Source organism: Ptiloglossa arizonensis, chromosome 5 (assembly GCF_051014685.1).
Source record: "Ptiloglossa arizonensis isolate GNS036 chromosome 5, iyPtiAriz1_principal, whole genome shotgun sequence".
Lineage (NCBI taxonomy): Eukaryota > Metazoa > Arthropoda > Insecta > Hymenoptera > Colletidae > Ptiloglossa > Ptiloglossa arizonensis.
In genome coordinates this window covers 7,350,589-7,371,176 of record NC_135052.1, presented here as the reverse complement: position 1 = coordinate 7,371,176, position 20,588 = coordinate 7,350,589, and the positions used below count along the sequence as shown (strand labels likewise).

General features: G+C 35.1%; 1 protein-coding gene across 9 annotated transcripts in view; it reads left to right on the top strand.

The window, feature by feature from the left end:
- The window catches only part of Dh31-r (Diuretic hormone 31 Receptor), a 201,755-nt gene extending 181,823 nt beyond the window's left edge, over positions 1–19,932 (top strand). For 6 of the 9 annotated variants that reach the window (XM_076311726.1, XM_076311728.1, XM_076311727.1 and 3 more), the window contains 9 exons: positions 273–379; positions 7,796–7,887; positions 8,855–8,981; positions 9,791–10,017; positions 14,103–14,273; positions 15,151–15,274; positions 15,787–15,828; positions 15,924–16,007; positions 18,479–19,931. In XM_076311726.1, the coding sequence (XP_076167841.1) occupies positions 273–379; positions 7,796–7,887; positions 8,855–8,981; positions 9,791–10,017; positions 14,103–14,273; positions 15,151–15,274; positions 15,787–15,828; positions 15,924–16,007; positions 18,479–18,679 (1,175 nt within the window). In that variant the 3' untranslated portion in view covers positions 18,680–19,931. Of the gene's footprint in view, positions 1–272; positions 380–7,795; positions 7,888–8,854; positions 8,982–9,790; positions 10,018–14,102; positions 14,274–15,150; positions 15,275–15,786; positions 15,829–15,923; positions 16,008–18,459 lie in introns of all 9 variants that reach the window. The other 3 variants (XM_076311724.1, XM_076311733.1, XM_076311725.1) reach the window with 2 other exon arrangements.
- The last annotated feature ends 656 nt before the right edge of the window (positions 19,933–20,588 follow it).

The following is a 20,588-nucleotide window of genomic DNA, read 5'->3' as shown; positions in this document are numbered from 1 at the left end:
TCAGGCAAGTAGTATGACCCGTCGAAATATTTTATTATAATATATACATTTGCAGTACAACCTCGATAATTAGGTAAAAGTCTAAATTATGGTTCCTTTACGTAATCATAGGTGGTGGGAATATACTGTGCAAGTGCTCACAGCAATTTACAAATTGACTTTTCTTACTATTATCGAGGTTCGTCTCTATATTCATAATGCCTGCATTAGCGTAGAATGAAATTCGAAAATCTTTAACAAATTATTGATAGGAGTAAATTTCCTTGTTTCAGTGATGGCTCACAAACATTGCGAATCGAATGGTACCTGGTTTCGACATCCAGGGTCCGATCGAGTCTGGAGCAATTACACGACCTGCGTCAATATGAAAGACCTCAATGTAAGTGTACGAGACGAGAATTTCAATCATTGTGCTTCGCTCGCTTCTAACTAACCACACCTCGATAATTATGCAAAATAGAAGCACATGGAATATCACCTCGCTAAGTGATCGCAATTCTCCCTCGATTACCAAACCAAAGTCATCGGTCTATCTTACTCTCGATGTATCCTACTCTTCCTGTTCAAATTTTTTATACCGATTAGTGATACTGCACTTCGAGTGTACCTACTGAAAAAAAAAAAATTAATCTAAGCTATAATCTGGAAATATTAATTGAAGTTAGCACTCTGATATATCTACGTTTAAATGATCTCTTTAAATGATATTCCATGGAATTTTAACGAACGGTTATAAATGTAATGAAAGCAAATTCTGAAGAGGTCTCGCCCAGGAGATGAAGAAGGTTGATTCCCCCTCGTAAACTCTGTGAACCAGTCGAGTTATGCCATTACCCCTAATATTTATTATCTGTAACAGGGAATGTCCTTTAATTGTCTTAACTTTTCTGGTATTTTTATGGAACGTTTCTAAGAAGTATACTTGTAAGAAACTTCAAGAAAAAGAAAACAGTAAATGTCTCGTTTCCATGTTCATAAAGCTGGTTTCGTCGTTGGCAAATATTCAAATGCTTTTGAAAGGAATTAACGCGAAGAAGAGCGTAAACAGGATCCTATTTCTTTTCCGGATAATGTCTGAGAGCTACAGTTCAGAACGAAGGATTATTCTCATGGTAGTTGATGTGATTTGAATGGAAGAATACGGTAGAGAATCAACCGATAGGTATACTGGGACAAAGGTTGAAGGAAAAACGTGCTAGGTCGACGAACAGAGTGTATATATATATATATTTCGTAATAAACGGAGAACATACGATGGAATAAAATAGAAGCGTGGAGACAAGAGGAAAACTGTCAAGATGAAACGAAGAAACGTAATAAATATGTGAAAACAGCAGATGGCGAAAACGAAACTTTCTTCCTTTCTAATTTTCGGGCGAGAATAACGGGATTGTATCGGTGAATCGATTTTTCTTTGGAGAAAAATGGAAGTAAGGATGGAGTCGTAATGAAAATATAATTATCTGAAGCGGCGGTTCTCAATTGTTTTGTGCGGTTTTATAATCCTAAAAGTTTATACGAAACATATAAATATGTAAAAACGTATAAATATACAACAGAAAAATCTATAAGTATATAAAAGTAAAATTTATTTCTGAACAATAATGAGTTTACTATTTTTTCATTAAAATATCTAATAATAATACATAGTAATGATTGATATTAATAATAGTTTTTTCCAGTATAGTAGCATTAGTAGTAGTAGGAATTAGGAATAGTTTTATAATGATTATGAAATAATGGAAGAATACGTCTGTATTTTGTCGAAAATGTCCCTCTTTCTCGAGAAACATTCCGACCTCGGTGACGAGATTTATCTTTTCGTTTACCTTCGTCGTAATATTTTCTTGCCCCAAGGATCCGTGTAGTATATTTCGGGAAACGTTCGTACGAAGTACAGAAATCTAAAACGGAATAAGAAACTATACGTTTGATATCGTTTTTGTTTTTAAAAAGGATTTATTCGAGCACCGAAATTCTGTTGATTATCGAACAAATTTTTTCAATTCTGTGAGACGATATACAGTCTGTTTAAAAAATCGTGCGATACTGTATACATGAAATTATATCCGACATTCTGAATATCTCCAAAAGTCTGACAAATATCTCCACCTTCGGTTACATTTGCATAAGTAATATGCAAATATTAATCTAAATTTATTAATCCAGACAATATGTGTATTACACAAATATAATAACGAATATCTCTACTTTCGGTTACATTTGCATAAGTAATATGCAAATATTAATCTAGATTTATTAATCCAGACAATGTGTATATTATACAAGTATAAACGTACATTTCTACAATATTTGTATTATGCAAACATGAATGTAGATATGCACAATGTTTGTGTCACGCAAACGTTAATTTGAATTTTCGATAAAATCTGAATCTCATCGCTTAACTGTAGCGAATACGATAAAATCTGATTTCCGTAGTACACAAAAGTTACAATCGTTCTCATTAAAAATAACTTCGTTATTTATTCGCATTAACGGGAAGAACTTTAAAAAAAATGGTCCTCTTCTTAATCTAATAATACCCGGTTCAAACTCCTTTTACTTTTTATCTCGTAGCTATTCAAGTGCAGTAACCCGTAACTAATAAATGTAGATTAAAGAGCTACTTTCTTTCTGAGATATAAAGCTACTCCGAGGTCTTCCATTTTATTTCTGGATTATCATTTTCGAAAGAATCTCAATATCCAATACAAATGTAGAGTTTACGACCAGAAACAGAAATATTTCAATCGCTGTACAATAATACCAACAATTCACATCGTAATAATAGTAATAATATTAACAATTCAATTGCACCACAATACATAATAATATTAATTTAATCGCACGATAATAATGATAGTAATAATTGAATAGAACAATATATTAATATCGGTAGTATAAGGATTCTTCTAAAAATGACCTACATCTGAAGGTTTTCATAGCTTGTACATATTCTTTATCATATTCTATTATAGACTGCTGTCTTTAGGAATGACAATATACGTTTCTTTATGGTAGATAAGAAGCATGCTCTGTCGTTTTTATAGCGCTTCTTTTCCGAGTTATTAAACTAACAAGACACTATTTGCATTTTTCAACGATACCATAAAAATACCACAACATCGAACATTAAAAGTGATATATTCTATTATATTTTATGTTTCAAAGATCACTGAAGTGCATTTAGTAGTGCATGTAAATGAGAATACATGTATATGAAATACATAAAAAAAAATATATCTTTGCAGGAGACTGAATAAATGAAGCGAAAACTTTTTCCTGAAGTCACGACTAAAAGTGATATAAAATTGCATTTCATGGTATAAACATGTTTGAAATCTCTGTAATAGCACTCGAACGAGAAGATACTAAAAATAAATAAAACAAGATGTTTTCATAGACGAATGAATCTATACGAAGAGATTTCAATATCGCGACTCCACTACTAAATGTAACATGGAATTGCACTTTCTGGTAAACGGTAAAATATATAAAATAAATAAAATAAGATGTCTTCATAGACCGATAAATCAAAAAGGGGAGAACATTCTGTTAATGTCACTGCTAAAAGTACAGAATTGTATTTTATGGTGTGGAAAACATCTTTGTAATTTCTTTAATAGCAGTCAAACGAAAAACTACGTAAAATAAATAAAACAAGATATCCTCGTGGGCCAATGAATCAAGAAGAAAAGAACATCCTGTTAATACCACTGCTAAAAGTATTGAATTGCATTTTATGATGTAAAAACACCTCTGTAATTTCTTTAATAGCACTCAAACGAGAAACTACGTAAAATAAATAAAACAAGGTGTTTTTATAGGCGAATGAATCGATACGAGGAGAACATCTTAATGCCACGATCCTATTACTAAAAGTAACATAGAATTGCATTTTATGGTAAAAACGTCTCTGAAATTTCTTTAATAGCGCTCGAACGAGAACATACGTAAAACGAATAAAACAAGATGTCTTCATAGACGAACGAATCAAACCGTAAAAAACATCTTAAATATCATGACTCTGATATTAAAAGTGACGTAAAATGACATTTTATGGTGAAAACATGCCTGAACTCTTTTTAGAAGCACTTGAAAAGAGGATGGCATAGAATTGTCTTTCTTAATAAGGATACTTCCGAGCGTTTTTATTTTTAAATAGCTTCCGAAGGAACAATTTCGCGAAACAACCGTGGTAAGCTAGCCAATACCGTCGTAAGAGAGAGTAATGGAAAATATGAAAGAAAAAAGTGCTTCTTCTAGTAGCCTTACATTTCAATACTAAAACTGGCGGAAAATTTCATTCTGTGCATGTAAAATAAACTGAAGAAACGCAAGGGTGTTCTTGAACGTGAATGAAAAACTAAAGACACGAACACAAACCTCGTTCTCCTTTATATTCGGGTTCAGCCCGAACGAATTCATTTCATTGCAATTTTGCATTTTCGTTCGCTCGACCGACTCGAGGGATTCTCAAGAGCCGTCTGCTCTTCCATCACGAGACTCAGTCGTCAGTTTCGGCTTTTGCGAGCGCGAACTTCAGGCTGATTCTCGTTAACGCTCGAGGGACGCGACACTCGAGCAACGATCACGCCGGGCTCGCGAGACGTGTTACATTAGAGGTAGAAACATATTAATATTATGTTACGTGAGATCACGTGCTGCCACATGCAACGTGATAACACGTGACATCGTGGTTAGGAGACGTACCTGTTTATATCGTGTTGAAGCTGTACAACTAACTGGTAATACATCGTTTCCAATGGAGTGTGAATGCTCAAGCAGTAGTTCTTTCGATTGGATGGAAGAGAGAGAAAATATCGCAGAATTTCCAATTGGTCACAAAAAACGTGGATAAATGATACACGAAATAAATTCAAAGAAGAACAATTTAGGAGATTATAACCATCTAGTAAAAGTATTAGAAAAACATTCTAATAGAATGTATTTTAAGACGACTAAAGATGAAATTGAATTTTTGCATGGCTTAATTGAAAATAGTATTAAAAGAAAAAATACGGGTATAACATGTTCAAAGTAAGTTTAAAATGAAGGTAACGTTTAAGTAAAGTCACAATTAAATAAACAGTAAATTCGTTGGAGAATCTTTCGAAATTATTTAGAAATAAAACCAGAAATGGTAGATAAAATTGTATTGATGACGTGCTGCTTGCACAATATGTCGCATAATAACGGTATGTTCGAACTTGAAGTTAAAGTTTTACATTTACCTACTTTAGCTTTAGAAAGATTGGAATCCTTAAGACGAAATTCTACTCGAGCAGCTTTTCCAATTCATGAATATTTTAAAGAATATTTTAATTCCTCCGAAAAATTTATAAAGTACAGTAAAAAAACTACTATCGTTGAAGTTTAGATTTTGTCTAAAAATTTATTTTTATACAAATATTATAATATATATCTACTTAAGAGATATTTTTAATTTTCGTTTAATCTCTTTCCAAGCCTCTCGATGCATTTTTTGGTTTACGTAATTTCATGATTTTATATTAAATAAAATTGTATACTTTTATACGTGTTTAGCAATTTCTTCATTTTTTAGCTGACGTGAAATAACATTCTCATCACGACCACTCATCCTGCAACACTCAAAACACTCCTGAAGAATCTTTCCTGAACGATCAAGCTATACATTATTAAATTGAAAGGAAACAAATTATGTAAATGTAACTTCATTATTCTAAAGTTTTGCAAACTAAGAAAAAAGGAATCTATGTAATATTAAAATTCCCTTGCGGTTCACCGGAAATTTGCAATGAATATACAATGAGCGCTGAATCTTTTCCGCCATGAATACTCACGTTCAAAACAAATCTTATAATTTTTTCCGTTGAACGTAAATCAAAATTTGAATTAAATCCCTATTAAATGAATTAACTAATGTTTTTTATTCGATCAATTTGCAGTTAAATAATTTTTTATCGTTAAAGTACTAGAAAATAAATTAATTACCTAGTCAAGTTGTAATAAAATAATTTTTAACCTATAAGTTGCTATTAAATACATTAATTACCATCCAAGTAATCAATTTACAGTAAAATAATTTTTGACCATTAAATTACCATCGTATACATTAATTACCTATGTAATCAATTTACGGTCAAATAATTTCTGACCACTAAATCATTATTAAATATCATGCATCGCCCAAAGCCGGACGAAACAGACGAAAAGTGTTACTCGTCCCTCCTCGTTGCAGATTCAATGAAATTTCCGGAAGACAAAGGAGCGGCAAATGTAATTAGATGTCGTGGAAGTTGATGCAAAGTTCATCTAACTAGTAGCTGCAACTGCGATATAACTTCCGGTTCGAATTAATATGATTGTCCGCGCGTGAAGACCAACCTCGTGCATTCCATTATGAGGTAGTAGAAGTTCTCTATAGTCCAGACGATGGTTTCCAGTGTTTTAGCTATAATAATACGCGAATTAAATCGAGAACGACTCGAACCGGTAACTGAATTATCAATACGAATAATTTAGAAAATATTTTTGGTTCGTATCCGTTTTAGCACGCAAAGAAAGATGTTTTTAATGTATTTTGGGTGATGTAATGAGTTATACGAACTTCTCGGAAGCCAAATAGTCATCATCCGTGAAATAAAAAATAGAGAAAATTGATGTTGCGAAAATTACTTGGACATTGCTTTTTAAATTTTTGACAGATTTAAATAAATTTATTGACCTCTTTGGTATCAATGTGAAGAAAACATTATTGAATATTATTGGACAATATAGAACATCCTTAGTTAAAACGAACATATTTTTAATAACATTGACGTTTCGTCCTCTACTTTTGGATACTCTTCAAAAAATCAATTTTAAATAAATATATCCAAAAATTATTAATGTTAATTTTCACGTCCAATAACAACAAATTTTTAACTAACGACTGCATTTGAATTAAGAATGTTCTGCATTATCCATATTGCTATGCATATAATAATTATTATATTTAAGGGTCTGAAACAACCTTTCAAATTGTCGAAATGATTCTCTTACAATAAAATTATTTGAACTAAAATTTGGAAAAATTTTAAATGTACATTTTCAAAAAATATTTCAGAAATTCAATATTTGTGAAACCAGTGGAAGAGTTCTGGGAAACTATAAAATGCCATAAATATGAACTAGCACGGATTTAGTGGCACAGAACGATCCAATAATGTACCATGCCAAGAAACTTCTATCGAATACGAAGAAAATATTTACGGTATTATTGTTGTCGCCGAAATAAACAAACGAACGGTCTCCAATCCGTTTGACGATGAAACTGATTTCTCTCCCAATGCCAAACAGATCGTTACATCTGGTGGTAATCCAGGAGCTTCAACGAATCTACGAGTAATAGACCAACTCGAAAAGCTCTTATCTTCAGGTTTCCTCAATGATACGCAAATCCTTGCAGAAGTTGCATCCGTGACTATGCTCGAGAACCGATAAATAATGCATGAATTCGAGACATATGCAATCTTCGAATATCAAAACTTATTTTTCTCTTCTAGTCTATTTTATTATTGAAATTTTTGTTCAATTTAATTACAAATTTCAAGTCAAACGATTGGAGCCAAAAATGTCTTTTCACTGACTTGCATCTTTCGAAAATTTCTTTTTTCGCTATAAGGTACGTCCAGTTTGACTAACAATAAAAAGACGGTGTTTAATTTTGAACAAATATCACGATCAACTATATATTTTGATTTATGTACTCGATACAGCAGTGCACTGAAAAGTGTTTCCTTAACGAAGAAATTAATTTTGATTTCAGTGGCAGCAGGGGATTAATGGAATTTATGAGGCCGGATACGCAATATCTCTAATAGCTTTGCTGCTCTCGTTGGGTATCCTTACGTACTTCCGGTGAGTCGGTGCAATTTCGTATTAAATCTTTATTTCTTCCATCGAAAACGTATGTTCAAGAAAACTATAGAAACTTACATCGATCTAGTTGAGCATATACCTTAGTTGTTTAACTATTTTTAAAGCAGAAAATATTGTTCTCTCAAGGTCACTGAACCACCATACAATTTAGCTAACCCATTGCTTCGTCTCTCCTTTCACTCTGCCTATTGTTTGAGAAAGAAAAAATCGGTCAATTGTCACTCAACACGACGTAATAATGAGCGTTACATTTGATATATAATATAATAAGTGTCCTTGGGGCGATTAATATTTTCCGCCCTCAACATATTACAAAAATTAACGAACATAAACATACAAATATCGTTCCATTTTCTGGTATACGATGATAAAATACGATTTTTTAAGAGTGTATAAACATTTCATTAAATTATAAATACTCCATTTTGGAAAACGAAATGACTTTCCGAACAACCCAATATGTAGAAGAGATATAGCGAATTTTTCGAATATTACAAAAATGTTTTCATTACGATTTATCGTGTTGTACTCGAAGAGTATAGGGGTAGAAGGGTAGCACGAATTACTCTGGCTCGGTGTACACCCTGTATAAATTAACACTTTTAACGGTGCAAGTCATGAAATGTATTTCTCGATCCTCGTAACTGAAAACTTGCGAATAACATACATCCTTGGCGAATCGAGGTCGCCTTCCCTCGTAGTATGAACACGTTCTTAATTTATTATAATCTAATCAGAATCAACTGGCCACCGAAAATGAAGGTCGTTTAACAAACCTGGCACGTGACACTGGACCAACGACACCCAAAATTCAACTGCAACACCACCTTTGCATTCTAATGCCCCCCATGAGTCCCTATATCTCTTCTGGTCCTGGTGCTCGGACAGCTCGACGTCCAGGAAGGCGTTTTCCCTCGTATGGTTTATTGTTCCTTTCTGAATGCAGTTCCCTGAGGTGCGCGAGGATCACTCTTCATATGAACCTGTTCGCCTCGTTCGCTGTAAACAACGCTCTCTGGCTCGTCTGGTACAGATTCATCGTCGCGAATACGGATTTACTGTTAAATAATGGGGTACGTGCAAATAAGTCAGCCTCCCTTTACATTTTACCTAACAATTACCATTCGACCGAGCAACTTGCGCGAGAATTCCAGATCCGAGAGGGAGTATCGTTCGGTGAAACGCAAACCGCGAAAGAAATTATTGTCAAGGCGAGTGCGCGATAATGAATTCATTCTCTAAACCGAATCGTGTGACAGTAATCTCCGACAATGTACCACATATGAAATCATTATCAAAGAGAGTGCACGATAATGAATTCATTCGCTAAACCAAATCGTGTAATAGAAATCTCGGTTAATTTATCAGCGCAAAATGCGATCGCTATCTTTGAGCGAATATTTTTACAGGTTACAATTTAATACGAAACGTGCTTGACCTTTTGACCACTCGAGTAATATTGTTCAAAAAAATATCGTAAACTTTCTAATTTTCGTGAACAATTCTGAGTAAGATCTCTTTATACGACTTTTCGTAGACACAGGGTGCGAAATAAGTTGTGTCTTCTTATGAAAATAATTTTTGTTCAATTTTGTTCTTATTAAGTCGATTAATATTGTAATATATGTAAATTATCGCGTTAATGTTTCCTTGGCTGTGCAAAGCAGTTAAATATAAATATAAAACGGAGCAGAACTTTCTTCACACCCTGTATTCCTAAGTATGTAAGTGTATAAGTAGATAAATTGTGAAATTAATGCGACACAGGTTACTGCAACTGATTAATTCAGCAATGAAAAGGTCGAGGATAAATCGTACACCAGTATGTTTAGTTTTCTTCTCGCGTTGAAGTATCGATAAATGAAATTTTTACGATTTTCAGATAATGTGTCGCCTCTTGCACATCATCCTGCATTACTTTTTACTCACTAATTACGCCTGGATGTTATGCGAGGGATTTTACCTTCACACCTTGCTCGTTAGCGCTTTCACCAGCGAGCATAAGCTGGTAAAATGGTTAATGGCACTTGGATGGCCGGTACCCGCGATCATCGTCACAATTTATGCGTGTTTAAGGGCGAGAAGCGACAATCCTGAGGACACCGAGCAGTAAGTACGCGGGAAATCATTTAAACTTCAAGGTTCGATTGCATGCGTGTCTCAGATGTGTCGACAGTGAAAATTTCATTGCAAAATTATTGTTTCGTTCTCTTTGTATCGGAAAAAGATCACTAATTTTATTCTTATTATTTTTGAAAACGATTTTTGGGGCTCGATGTCACGATTGAGGGTACTCGAAATATCTAACAACTATTAACGGCCAAAGAGTGATTCTTCGTTAAAAAATAAATCGAAAATGTGAAATCAAATTTTTGTTCATTTTCGAGGAAAACGATTTTAAAATTGACAACGACTCGACTGACGTGTTTGGCCGTTACTCGTTGTTTCTACTTTCGTTTCGGTGTTTGGAAACATTCATTGAGGTAAAGTGCTATGTGTTTTTCGTCGATCCGCTACTTGTCAACTTTAGAACCGGTTGAAACGTATGACATCGCAATACCGCGTGTACGAACACTGACGCAAGCAGGAGTAATGAGTAATGGTCGGACGCGTTAGTCGCGTAACCGACGAATTTGTTTAATTAATTTTCACCGTCACGAAGCTGTAAAAAATGTTTGCTCCAAATTTTCGATTTAATTTCTCACAAAAATCTATTCGCCACTGCAACATTTCGATGTACAATAATGAAGAAAAAAAGAACGATAAATAATGAAAACTAGATATTATGGTACGACGTAACCGAGTTGTTTTAACGGTTATTAATTTCGATGAATACTGAGTTTTAAAGGTTCAAGATTTTTTGTTCGAGTTGTAAATGACTACTGGAAAAGAAGATTACTACCGAAGAATATAATTAATATTTCACAAAGAAAGCGTAAAATTGCGGAAAGCGTGAAAAGACCTTGTACGTGAAATTTAACGAAAACGAGAGGTAAAATTAATTCATTATTCGAAACGTTGCTGAGGAGCAATAAAGTCCGGGAAACGTGACGAGATAAATGTGAAAAAGTTAACCAACAAACGAAATGAGAGAAACGTGAGTGGAAGTCCAATTGACCACTTAGGTCGTTGTTGAAAGCAATAAGGTCTAAAAACATAACAAATTCTTCGTGTGATTGTATTTTAGAAGAAAAAGGTAGTGAAATGAAATGTACGACACGTAGAAAAATATTAATGAAAAAATGATAAAAAGAAAGAAGAACCTAGAGTGAGTAGCAAGTAACGAATAGTAAAATTTAGGCTACATAATTAAATTGAACCTACAACTATATCGTTCAATTATTCTAACTTACATTTACCCTACGAATAATATTCAGCTGCTCCAGTTTTCTTTCTCTTCATTTTTGGAATTTCAATTTTCAAACGGGTATTGAAGAAGATATTTAAATTCCACGCTGGATTCGACATGTTTAAAAATCGGAACGCGGATGCACGAACTTCCATTTCGTTGAATGATTTAGGATTTCTGGCTACGACATTGTTACCCGGTAACAAACATTGAATGACTGTTAAACGAAATTAAAATCTTCCAATCATGGCCGTTAATTAAATTTAATCTATTACATTCACCCGCATTTCGTTGACTCCAATTTTGTCAACTAATTCTTGCGCGAATGTGCCACCGAGGAACGTAGTATTTAATTAAATAATCCACAGAAGGTATTTTAAAAGTAGGATAAAGGGAATCGAAAATCGCTTGTATTTCGTCGGAACGAAATATATGTAAAAAAAAAAAAAACAAAGGAAAGAATATTGTTTGAAATGGTATCCAAAAATATCGAGAATATTCAAAGGAATATTCAGCTGGAATGAAAATAATCAGAACGCTATCCTCGATGACAGAACGTATGGTTGAGAAAAGAAGAAAAGAAACACTTTCAAATCGTAACAAAAAGTATGTCTTTCGGTGTAGCATATAAAAGCGATCGAGAGAGATTAAAATCAACCAAAAACCATACCACATGGATCACGACACCAGCAAAAGTGACAAAAAAAAATGCTTTAGAACGAAACGTTTGAGGATCATCGAGATGAAAAACAATAAAGGATGTCACTCGATACAAACACGCGGAATAATAAAAAATATGAGACAAACATGACGCTTTCGATAAAACGGTCCGAGTGATCGAATAGGATTAAAAGTAACCAGTGCCAACGTCAATCAATATCAAAAGGCCAAAAAGCACGAAGATATACCTTGAAATAAACTGAAAATATTCTTCCGGGTAAAAAGCTAGTGGAAATAATAAATTGGAAATAAATGAAAAATCAATTATTGGTTCAGTTCAATTTCTAGAATATTTGAAATAAAAAGTGATCTTAAATAATCTCAAAAATCAAAAATACCTGTAATCGTCCTAGAGAAGAATACTCGCAATAATAAACTATTTTTTTTTATAAACAAACTTACCACCTTATGTTATAAAAGTCTCGAATGGTCTCAGAAGTGAAATACACCTAATCCTAGAGCGCAGTACCTATAGAAATAAATGAATATTTTTATAAAAAGAATGAATCGTCTCGTTTTAGTGTCGCGTGCAGAGGGATCAATTTGACGAATTCGAGTTCGAGAAAATGTAAATTCGTGAGTGGTCTCGAATAACCTCGAAAGTCAAACTCGTCAATAGTCATTGTAGGGTTTGCGGACCATTGGAGCACACTCGAAGTGGATCGCTTCTGTCCACTCGTAACACACACTGGTCTCGGTACGAGAGTCAGCATACGCGTTAATGAATCGTCCAGCAACGAGTGAGATCGAAGAGAACCACAAAACCGTGATATCCAGCGGCGCACAATGCCCAGTGACCGCGTCGCGTTAATATCCTATTACCTCGAGCGATGCACTGGATGCACCCAAGTCGCGCAGACGTTGATATCAACGGGGGAAGTGCATTCGGAATCGCTGCAGCCTCACGTGAAAGCAACGCGGACCACAGGATCAAAACCGAACCAATTGGGTTATTGTCACTTGCTCCCGGGACAGCTCAGCCCTGAAATCCTTAATGAACAAAGAGATTCCGTTGGTGTTAATTAATGAGCATCGCGATATACGAGCCGTGGCTAGCGTTGTTGACCCACCCGAGCGGTAATCGAGTTCTGTATCGTACCATGGACGAAATTTTGAAGCACAGAGGAGAATAATCTTGGAAAATATTGACGTACATGGCACCGGTCACGGTACCGAAGGGATTTTAAACCATTGCCCGGCAATTTCGGGAATTGGAAACCTGGAATGGAGATTCGACTGAAAATATTACCGGGACGACTCTTATTGGAAAATATTATTGAACATTTCGATAACATTGATCCGCCTAATCGTGAGTAGATGACAAATCATTGCTTCTTGGATACGATTGGTTCTTTGCGAAATATTCTGTACGTACACGTTCGAGATCGAGTAAATAATAATGATAATAATATTATATATATACTCGTTGTAGTATGATTGTATAATACATATAAAAAGGGAAAAATATGGTAACACAATTTTGGGTGACGAAACGAGAGTAAAATTAAGTTAATCCTGAATGCAAGATGTATTTTCGTAATCGGTACAGAAAGTGCAAAATATATTAATATATGTATTTAATCACTGTTTAAATCGGTAATAAAGTACGAGAGAAAATGTTAGCACATCTCGAGTAATTATTTATTTTACATTATTGACGCTAGCGAAGTCACCTTCACAGTTTCTGCCAAATGTTTTGGTTTTAAATTGAGTGTAAAGGATGTGTATGTGAGATTTGGTTCCGTTTCGAACAGAATGTACAGACATTGTTGAAGATAATACAAAATGATTAGAGAAAAGGGTAGTGTACTGCGCATGAAAAGTAACAATTGATGAATGTTAAACTTGCACTCGATCTTCGTTCGACAAGTGGTTCGGATGGTCACTCAACCACGAGAGTTAGACGCGAATGTAACAGGTAGTCGCAACAAGAAGCAATGGAAGCATACTTGTGTGTAGCTTCCTCTTATTGGATTGGCTACCTCGATACCTGCAGGAACATACGTTTTATTCTACGAATTTTAGCAAAGCATAGATGAATATTAGATGCACTGTAACTAAAAAATAATTTATCTTTCACGAGGAGTGTTTTCGTGTAACAAGATGGAGTTATTGGTTAAATTAGGTGTTGGATCAACGAAGGCAATTACATGAACGTTCTGGTTTATCCGGTCTGCGTTTCCACCCTTCTGAATCTGCTGTTTCTGTTCAACATCGTGAGAGTCCTGTTGATGAAACTGAGGGCAGGCCCTACGATCGGCACCCAACCTTCCAGGTCTATGCGTCAAGCATTTCGGTAACTAATGAAACGATAATCTTATTTTACCTGTCTATTTATAAAATTTCATTTTCTTAGTGTCGTTTCATTCATTGTTATTACACTGCTCGAAATAATCAGGGAACGAAGCAACTTTGACAATTTTCCAAAATGAATGAAACACCAAAGACGAAACAAATGTGTATTTTATTTTACACATTTCCCTTGTATTGGAATAACATTTTTTACGTACTTTTTAATATCTTTCCTTCTTTAATATCGATTTATTTCTTTCGTAAATTAATATCGTTCTTCAATTTTTTTATTGAGTTCCAATTACATTATATCGCTCCAAAGACTATCAAAAATCGAGAACATTTGTATGTCTGTAAGCATACAAATCGACATTAATATTTAATTGTATATTTCATATTATTCAGATTTTTAATCAATCTCGGCCTTCTACAGTAAATTGCGATGTCTTTTATTAAGAAGATTGAAATTTGTTTTCCTCGAGTGGATGAAGTAGAGCGAGTAGACAAACCTCTTATTATTTGGAGCAGTGTGTATTTATTTTTTGACAAATCCTCTTACGTTCTTAGTTGCTTATTAGAACAACAGTTTCGTCCTACTTTAATGGTACTGTGCATTCCTTAACAAATATTCCCCGTCGAGAAAATAGAAAAATAGAAATCGAAGTTGTGTAACAATTTACTGCTAAACGTTAAAATAAGAAAGAATAATACTTTGCATTCTTGTATTTTACCTAACAATTCCATGACTTTCTAATTTCATTACCAATGTTAAAAGCAATGAAGGGAAAATTAAAAGCTATCGTTTTCGAGTATTACCTACTCGCAAATAATACTTAATATTTTATAAAATCGTTCGATTTAATGGTTTTACTCTTCGCTAGAGCAACGCTACTTCTCGTACCTCTTTTGGGTCTACATTATCTGGTCATTCCATTCAGACCGCCAAAAAATCACACCTGGGAACAATTTTACGAGGTTCTCTCCGCTATAACAGCCTCTTTTCAGGTAAACGATTCGATATTTTTCACGAAAGATTCAACACAAGATTAAATTCCATTTCCAACAATTACCGTTGCAATCGTCCTGTTAAAAAGTGTCATTACCGTTGATACGATTTATACATCGATATTCTTTAGAAGAAGTTAAACGTAATTTGAACAAATTTTGCGTATATTAATTACCGTTACACAATCGCGTCAAAAGAAGAAATTAAATGGAATTTAATCTCATCGAGAGCACCGACGTACAACACACGTACGATTTAATCCCTTCGGTTATTTTAAATATCGATTTTAATTATCGTACAAGTTATTTTAATTATCACTACAATTACTTACTTTCTTTATTTCGAAACAATATAATTCGTTCTTGAGGAGAAGTAATTACCTTTATTATCGCAGCAACGCGTTACGAATTTTATTTACCATTGTTGCGACGCGAAGGAAAAATAAAGAGCGTTCCAACATACCGAAAAACGTAATCGTTTCAGCGATCTCCAATTAATTTTCGTTCCACAGGGTCTCTGTGTCGCCATTTTGTTCTGTTTCTGCAACGGGGAGGTAAGTCAGGTTGCTTCGCGCCCGTCGTGGCGTTTCTAATTAACGAAAACGCGACGAACAGACAGTTTCATTAATAAAACGTTGCTCATCCTTAGGTAATAGCGCAATTCAAGAGGAAATGGGAGGGCACGGCTCTTCTGCGAAATCGAGCCAACTCTTGCACAGCCACGACCGTCTCGGTACGGAAAACTCACAAGACATAGAGCATTCACGATCCCGTAGAAACGAAAACGTCTTAATGAAACATTATACGCACGTTCGTGTCGTCCTCCGTTCGTATCTACATCCGTATCCTTATTCATCGTGATTCGCGTTCATAAATATTCATCTCGTTCTCACTCGAGTTACGATCCACCGACTTACACCCCAGTCCACCCACGCTCCTGTAAATGTTTCATCGCGTTAACGATACCGAATGCAATGTAGATCCGAATCTTAAATCTTGCTAATTTTAACGATGATCGAAACAACGAGTTAATGGACCCACTTACCGGCACTTAATTACCCTCATCCTGAGCTGCTTTTACTTGGAATACCTTGCAAGAGTAAGAAATATCTAACAAACGATTATGAGTACAATCGACACGATGAAGAAAGATAGAATTTAATTTTTTTCTTAGCAATTTTGTACAAAATGATACAAAGTTTCGAGTTGAGTAGAGAGATACGGGACCTTGAAAAGTGTGGGAAAAAAATTTTATGAAAAGGTCGAATCAACTTCTAGACCCTTTTGAACCAAATTCACCCTATAGATCCCTCGACAAATCATACAAATTGCTTTGCACATAACTCATCGTTTCAATTATGCTTTTGCTCCATCGAGTGCATGGGACAGATACGTCCACATATATTATTTTCAAAATCCATGAATTCCTGTCAATAAAATCGAACCCAAGAGACCAACCGACCATTATGAATGTTCACATAACTTCGGGGAAATGTTTCTGTTCGTATTGCGCGAATGATATACGGCAGCCATATTATTTTGGTTAAAGTCTGCATTATATTGCACAAATTAAAAACTTTGAGAATTGATAGAAACAATGTTCGTATAATTTGAAAAATTATCAGTAATTCCAAAGACACGGATTTGTAACCGAATTCCCTAAATTCGAGACTCAACTAGCACAATCGACCAATTTTTAATAATTTCGTTTTTTCCTTACTTTTTTTTAGTACGCAATAAAATTATATCGAGTTTGGATAACAATTCGTGATCCTAGTCTTCAAATTAAAATTCTCAGATACAAATCGAAATAATTTACAATCTAAACTCTAAATTGAGATATCTTTTGATTTCATCGAAAAGTAAAAAATCGACATAATTCCCAGTGAATAAAAAAAGACACTGTACATTCGTCAAAAAATCCTATGTCCCGTTACAGTAGAATCTCGTTAAATGCGAGCCAACGAAAATTTCTGCAAGTATAAAAATGTGTTTGACTGCTACCTATTTTTTCCACCTCCAACTTTGCTACTAAGCGACCATCCCCTCCACTTCTCGACAGATCACAACGAAAGAGGTTCTCGTGGAATCGCTAGAGTTGCATTTATCGAGGTTCGACTGTAATTCGAAACCAAAGTCCTGGTCGAGTAGACTATCTAAATCGAGGACTTAACTTTCTCTGTCTCTGTCGCGTATCTTCTATTCCTTGACTCTCTTGCATATCTTGGAAATTATTCTGCATGTCTAGAGGAAGGGTGTATATTATAATAATTTTCTTAACGTAGAAGAAAATTTTAAAACGATTCTTTTTGAGTCGATCGGAAAATCGATAGAGAAAACCGACAACAATCGACAATTATCGATTCTTCATCGATAACTTGACCGAATCCTTAAACTGTGTCTACTCAACCACGACTTAGCCCAAAACTAACACCAACTCACGGTCGATCGTTACGCACCAAAAAACCACCGCTCTCACGAGTAATGTTGGGACCGATACTGCATCGATAAGGTTCAATACCACTTCATAACTTTTGCATTATGCATGCTACCCGAAACTGTTCATACCAATACTACAGTAACAAAATAGAAACCAATAGGGATAATTTTTATCTAGTTCATTATTACCTGAAATAAATCTATAAATTTAGATACATTTATCATAGTTACTTTTTCATCGCAACTCGTTTATCGATATCTGATATTACACCACGTGTATGTTAGAAAATTCTTAAGAACAGATCCATTCAAAAAGCGATACCGTTTGAAATTTCAATACGCAAAGTTTACCTATCGTCGAGTACTCTGGTATCGGTCGAATATCATCTCGTATCATCGGTATCGATCCCGTCGCTGCTCACGAGTCGACACAGATCCATTCGGTGTCCAATTTCGTCACACACGTCGACACAAAGCGAGCGTTCGCTGCTCGCGAGTTGCAACGCGGGCCAACGTAGAGTGTACGAGTTGCACGGCTGGTCAATGGTGCGATACGGACCGATTAATCGATTACTAACACGCGTCGAACCCGATCTCCTGGACGTCCTGACGCGTCTCGAACCAGCTAACGAGCCAACTGTCCAATAACAGTGTGTAGAGAGCGAGAGAGAGAGAAATGATTATCCGTGTCGTGCCAATGACAACGTGCTCGAGTCAAGTCCATTGTGGGACGTTGACTGTTTCAGTTTATCCGCTCGACCGCAGGTCCGATGGCGGGAGAGGAGAAGGTGTGACTATCAGTCGTCCGCGCCGGGACAGCTGGACGCGAAGCAAACCGTGGACCGGCAGCAGCAAACCATGCAACTGGTCGCCGCTCGTCGAGTCGCCAATAACCTCAACAATCACGCCCGTGTGTTGTTCCAGTCCAAGGACTCTGTCAAGAGCCACGAGCAGACACAGTGTTGATTGCTCCCGATGGGACGCGTGACCGTATTGACACCGAGAAACGGTTGAACGATCACCTGGGAACGCGGAACATAATCGAAGATCGAAAAGTTTGAAACGAGGGACAACTGTGGGGAGGGTGTGGCCATCGACAGAGACGATTTTGTCGAAGACGGTGAGAACTCGGGGGAACTTGTGGGTCTCTTTCGAGAATACGAATCATCGTCGATGATGGCGATTCTTTGATACGAACGGTGACTACGATATGTACAAACACTCGGTGAGATCGTCAAATAGGATCGGGGTTTTGTAAAATGGAAAAGAGCGAGAGAATGTATTTATCGGATAAATAGACGAACGATCAAATAATGATTAACAATTGGTACCAATATTTTGGAACTGGAGAATTTCTTTCGGTTTAATTGTATTTTAGAATTTTTATGTTGTTCGACGACTGCGTGGATCGGAGCGAAGGAAAGAATGATTTTGCGATCATTAGTTGATAACCGATTGTTAAGATATTGTAATAGTTATAAGAGAACGTGTAAGTGAAAATATTAAGGATTTTCAGAAGAAAAAGAAACGCAATTAATATTTTTAGGTGAGTCGCTGGGAAGCTCCGTTCGAGCAGAGAATAAAACAGTGTTGATAACACTTTAATAGACTCTTAGCAATTAATACATAAAACTAATTGATATAATTTTAGAACAAAACGAAAACGAAGAACAAAGAATATTTATCTCTCTATCCATGTATGCGAGTTTTATTGTTAAATTATATATTAACGATTGTTGTTCAAATTCATAGAATTAGAATTTATCGACGTGAGACATAGGTTGTCCATTCGCGGGAAAAAAGTCTCGTAAAAGTATTTGTGCGGCCACTGTTGAAAATAAGTTTCCAAGATTATTTATCATTCGAAGTAATAATTTGACCCTCCGTAAATGTTAAGACGATTGAGCTCCTAAGAACGATAACGATATAAGTCGCACCTCTGCGAGAAAAGGGACACGATTCAAAGATCCATAACTTTATAGGATAGAGTAAAAAACAAAAGAACGTTATTATTATTTTTGAAACTTTCGATTGTGCTCTTTGTGTTCAAAACTATTGTCTGAGTTGCCGGTACAATAGTTTGTAACCCATCTGAACATTTTTTAGTCGCGTCACTTTTGTTACAGAGATGCGAAATCATTTGAATAAGCCTAATTAACTCAAATTTCAAACGCTTTTATTTTTTTTAAATAAAATTACTATATAAAATTAATTTACGTAATCTTTCACAAAACACACACCACCCCCTATAAGGAAATAATTTAACAACTGATTGATCGATACTTATATAAGGGACAAAAAAAACTTTACCATTAAATTAAGGACTATAACAATTCTTAATTAATAATTTGAAAATCAGGTAATATACAAAGCCTTTCAAAAACGCTTGTCTCATCTTAAAGAGGTAAACGAGAAATAAAAGTTCTTATGCAGTCGGTATAGTATCCATATTATAATTTCTGAGAAGTTGAAAAAATATTTGAAAAAAAATGTTTAATCTTCTTTTACAAAATAGATCTCTAAATATCAGAATTCAATTGTGACTGATCGAATGTAGCATCACTGATAACATTGCCCAACAAATTGAAATGTATTTCTACCTTCCAATAACACTCATATATTTCTGTGGATACCAATTACCAAATTATGATGTACTTCCTAATCAATTTTAATTAACAGAAATTTCATTAGTATAATATTCTAAATTCGCAGCCAATTAGCTCGGTATTACCCGCGACGAAGAATTATTGTTTGTCGCGAGTAATACCGTGTACCAGGTCTCACCACGTGGAGGTTGCTGCGAGCGGAGACCCGGAAGGAGATAAACGGAATCAAAGTTCCATCGATCTCCCTCGACACGCAATATAAATGAAAT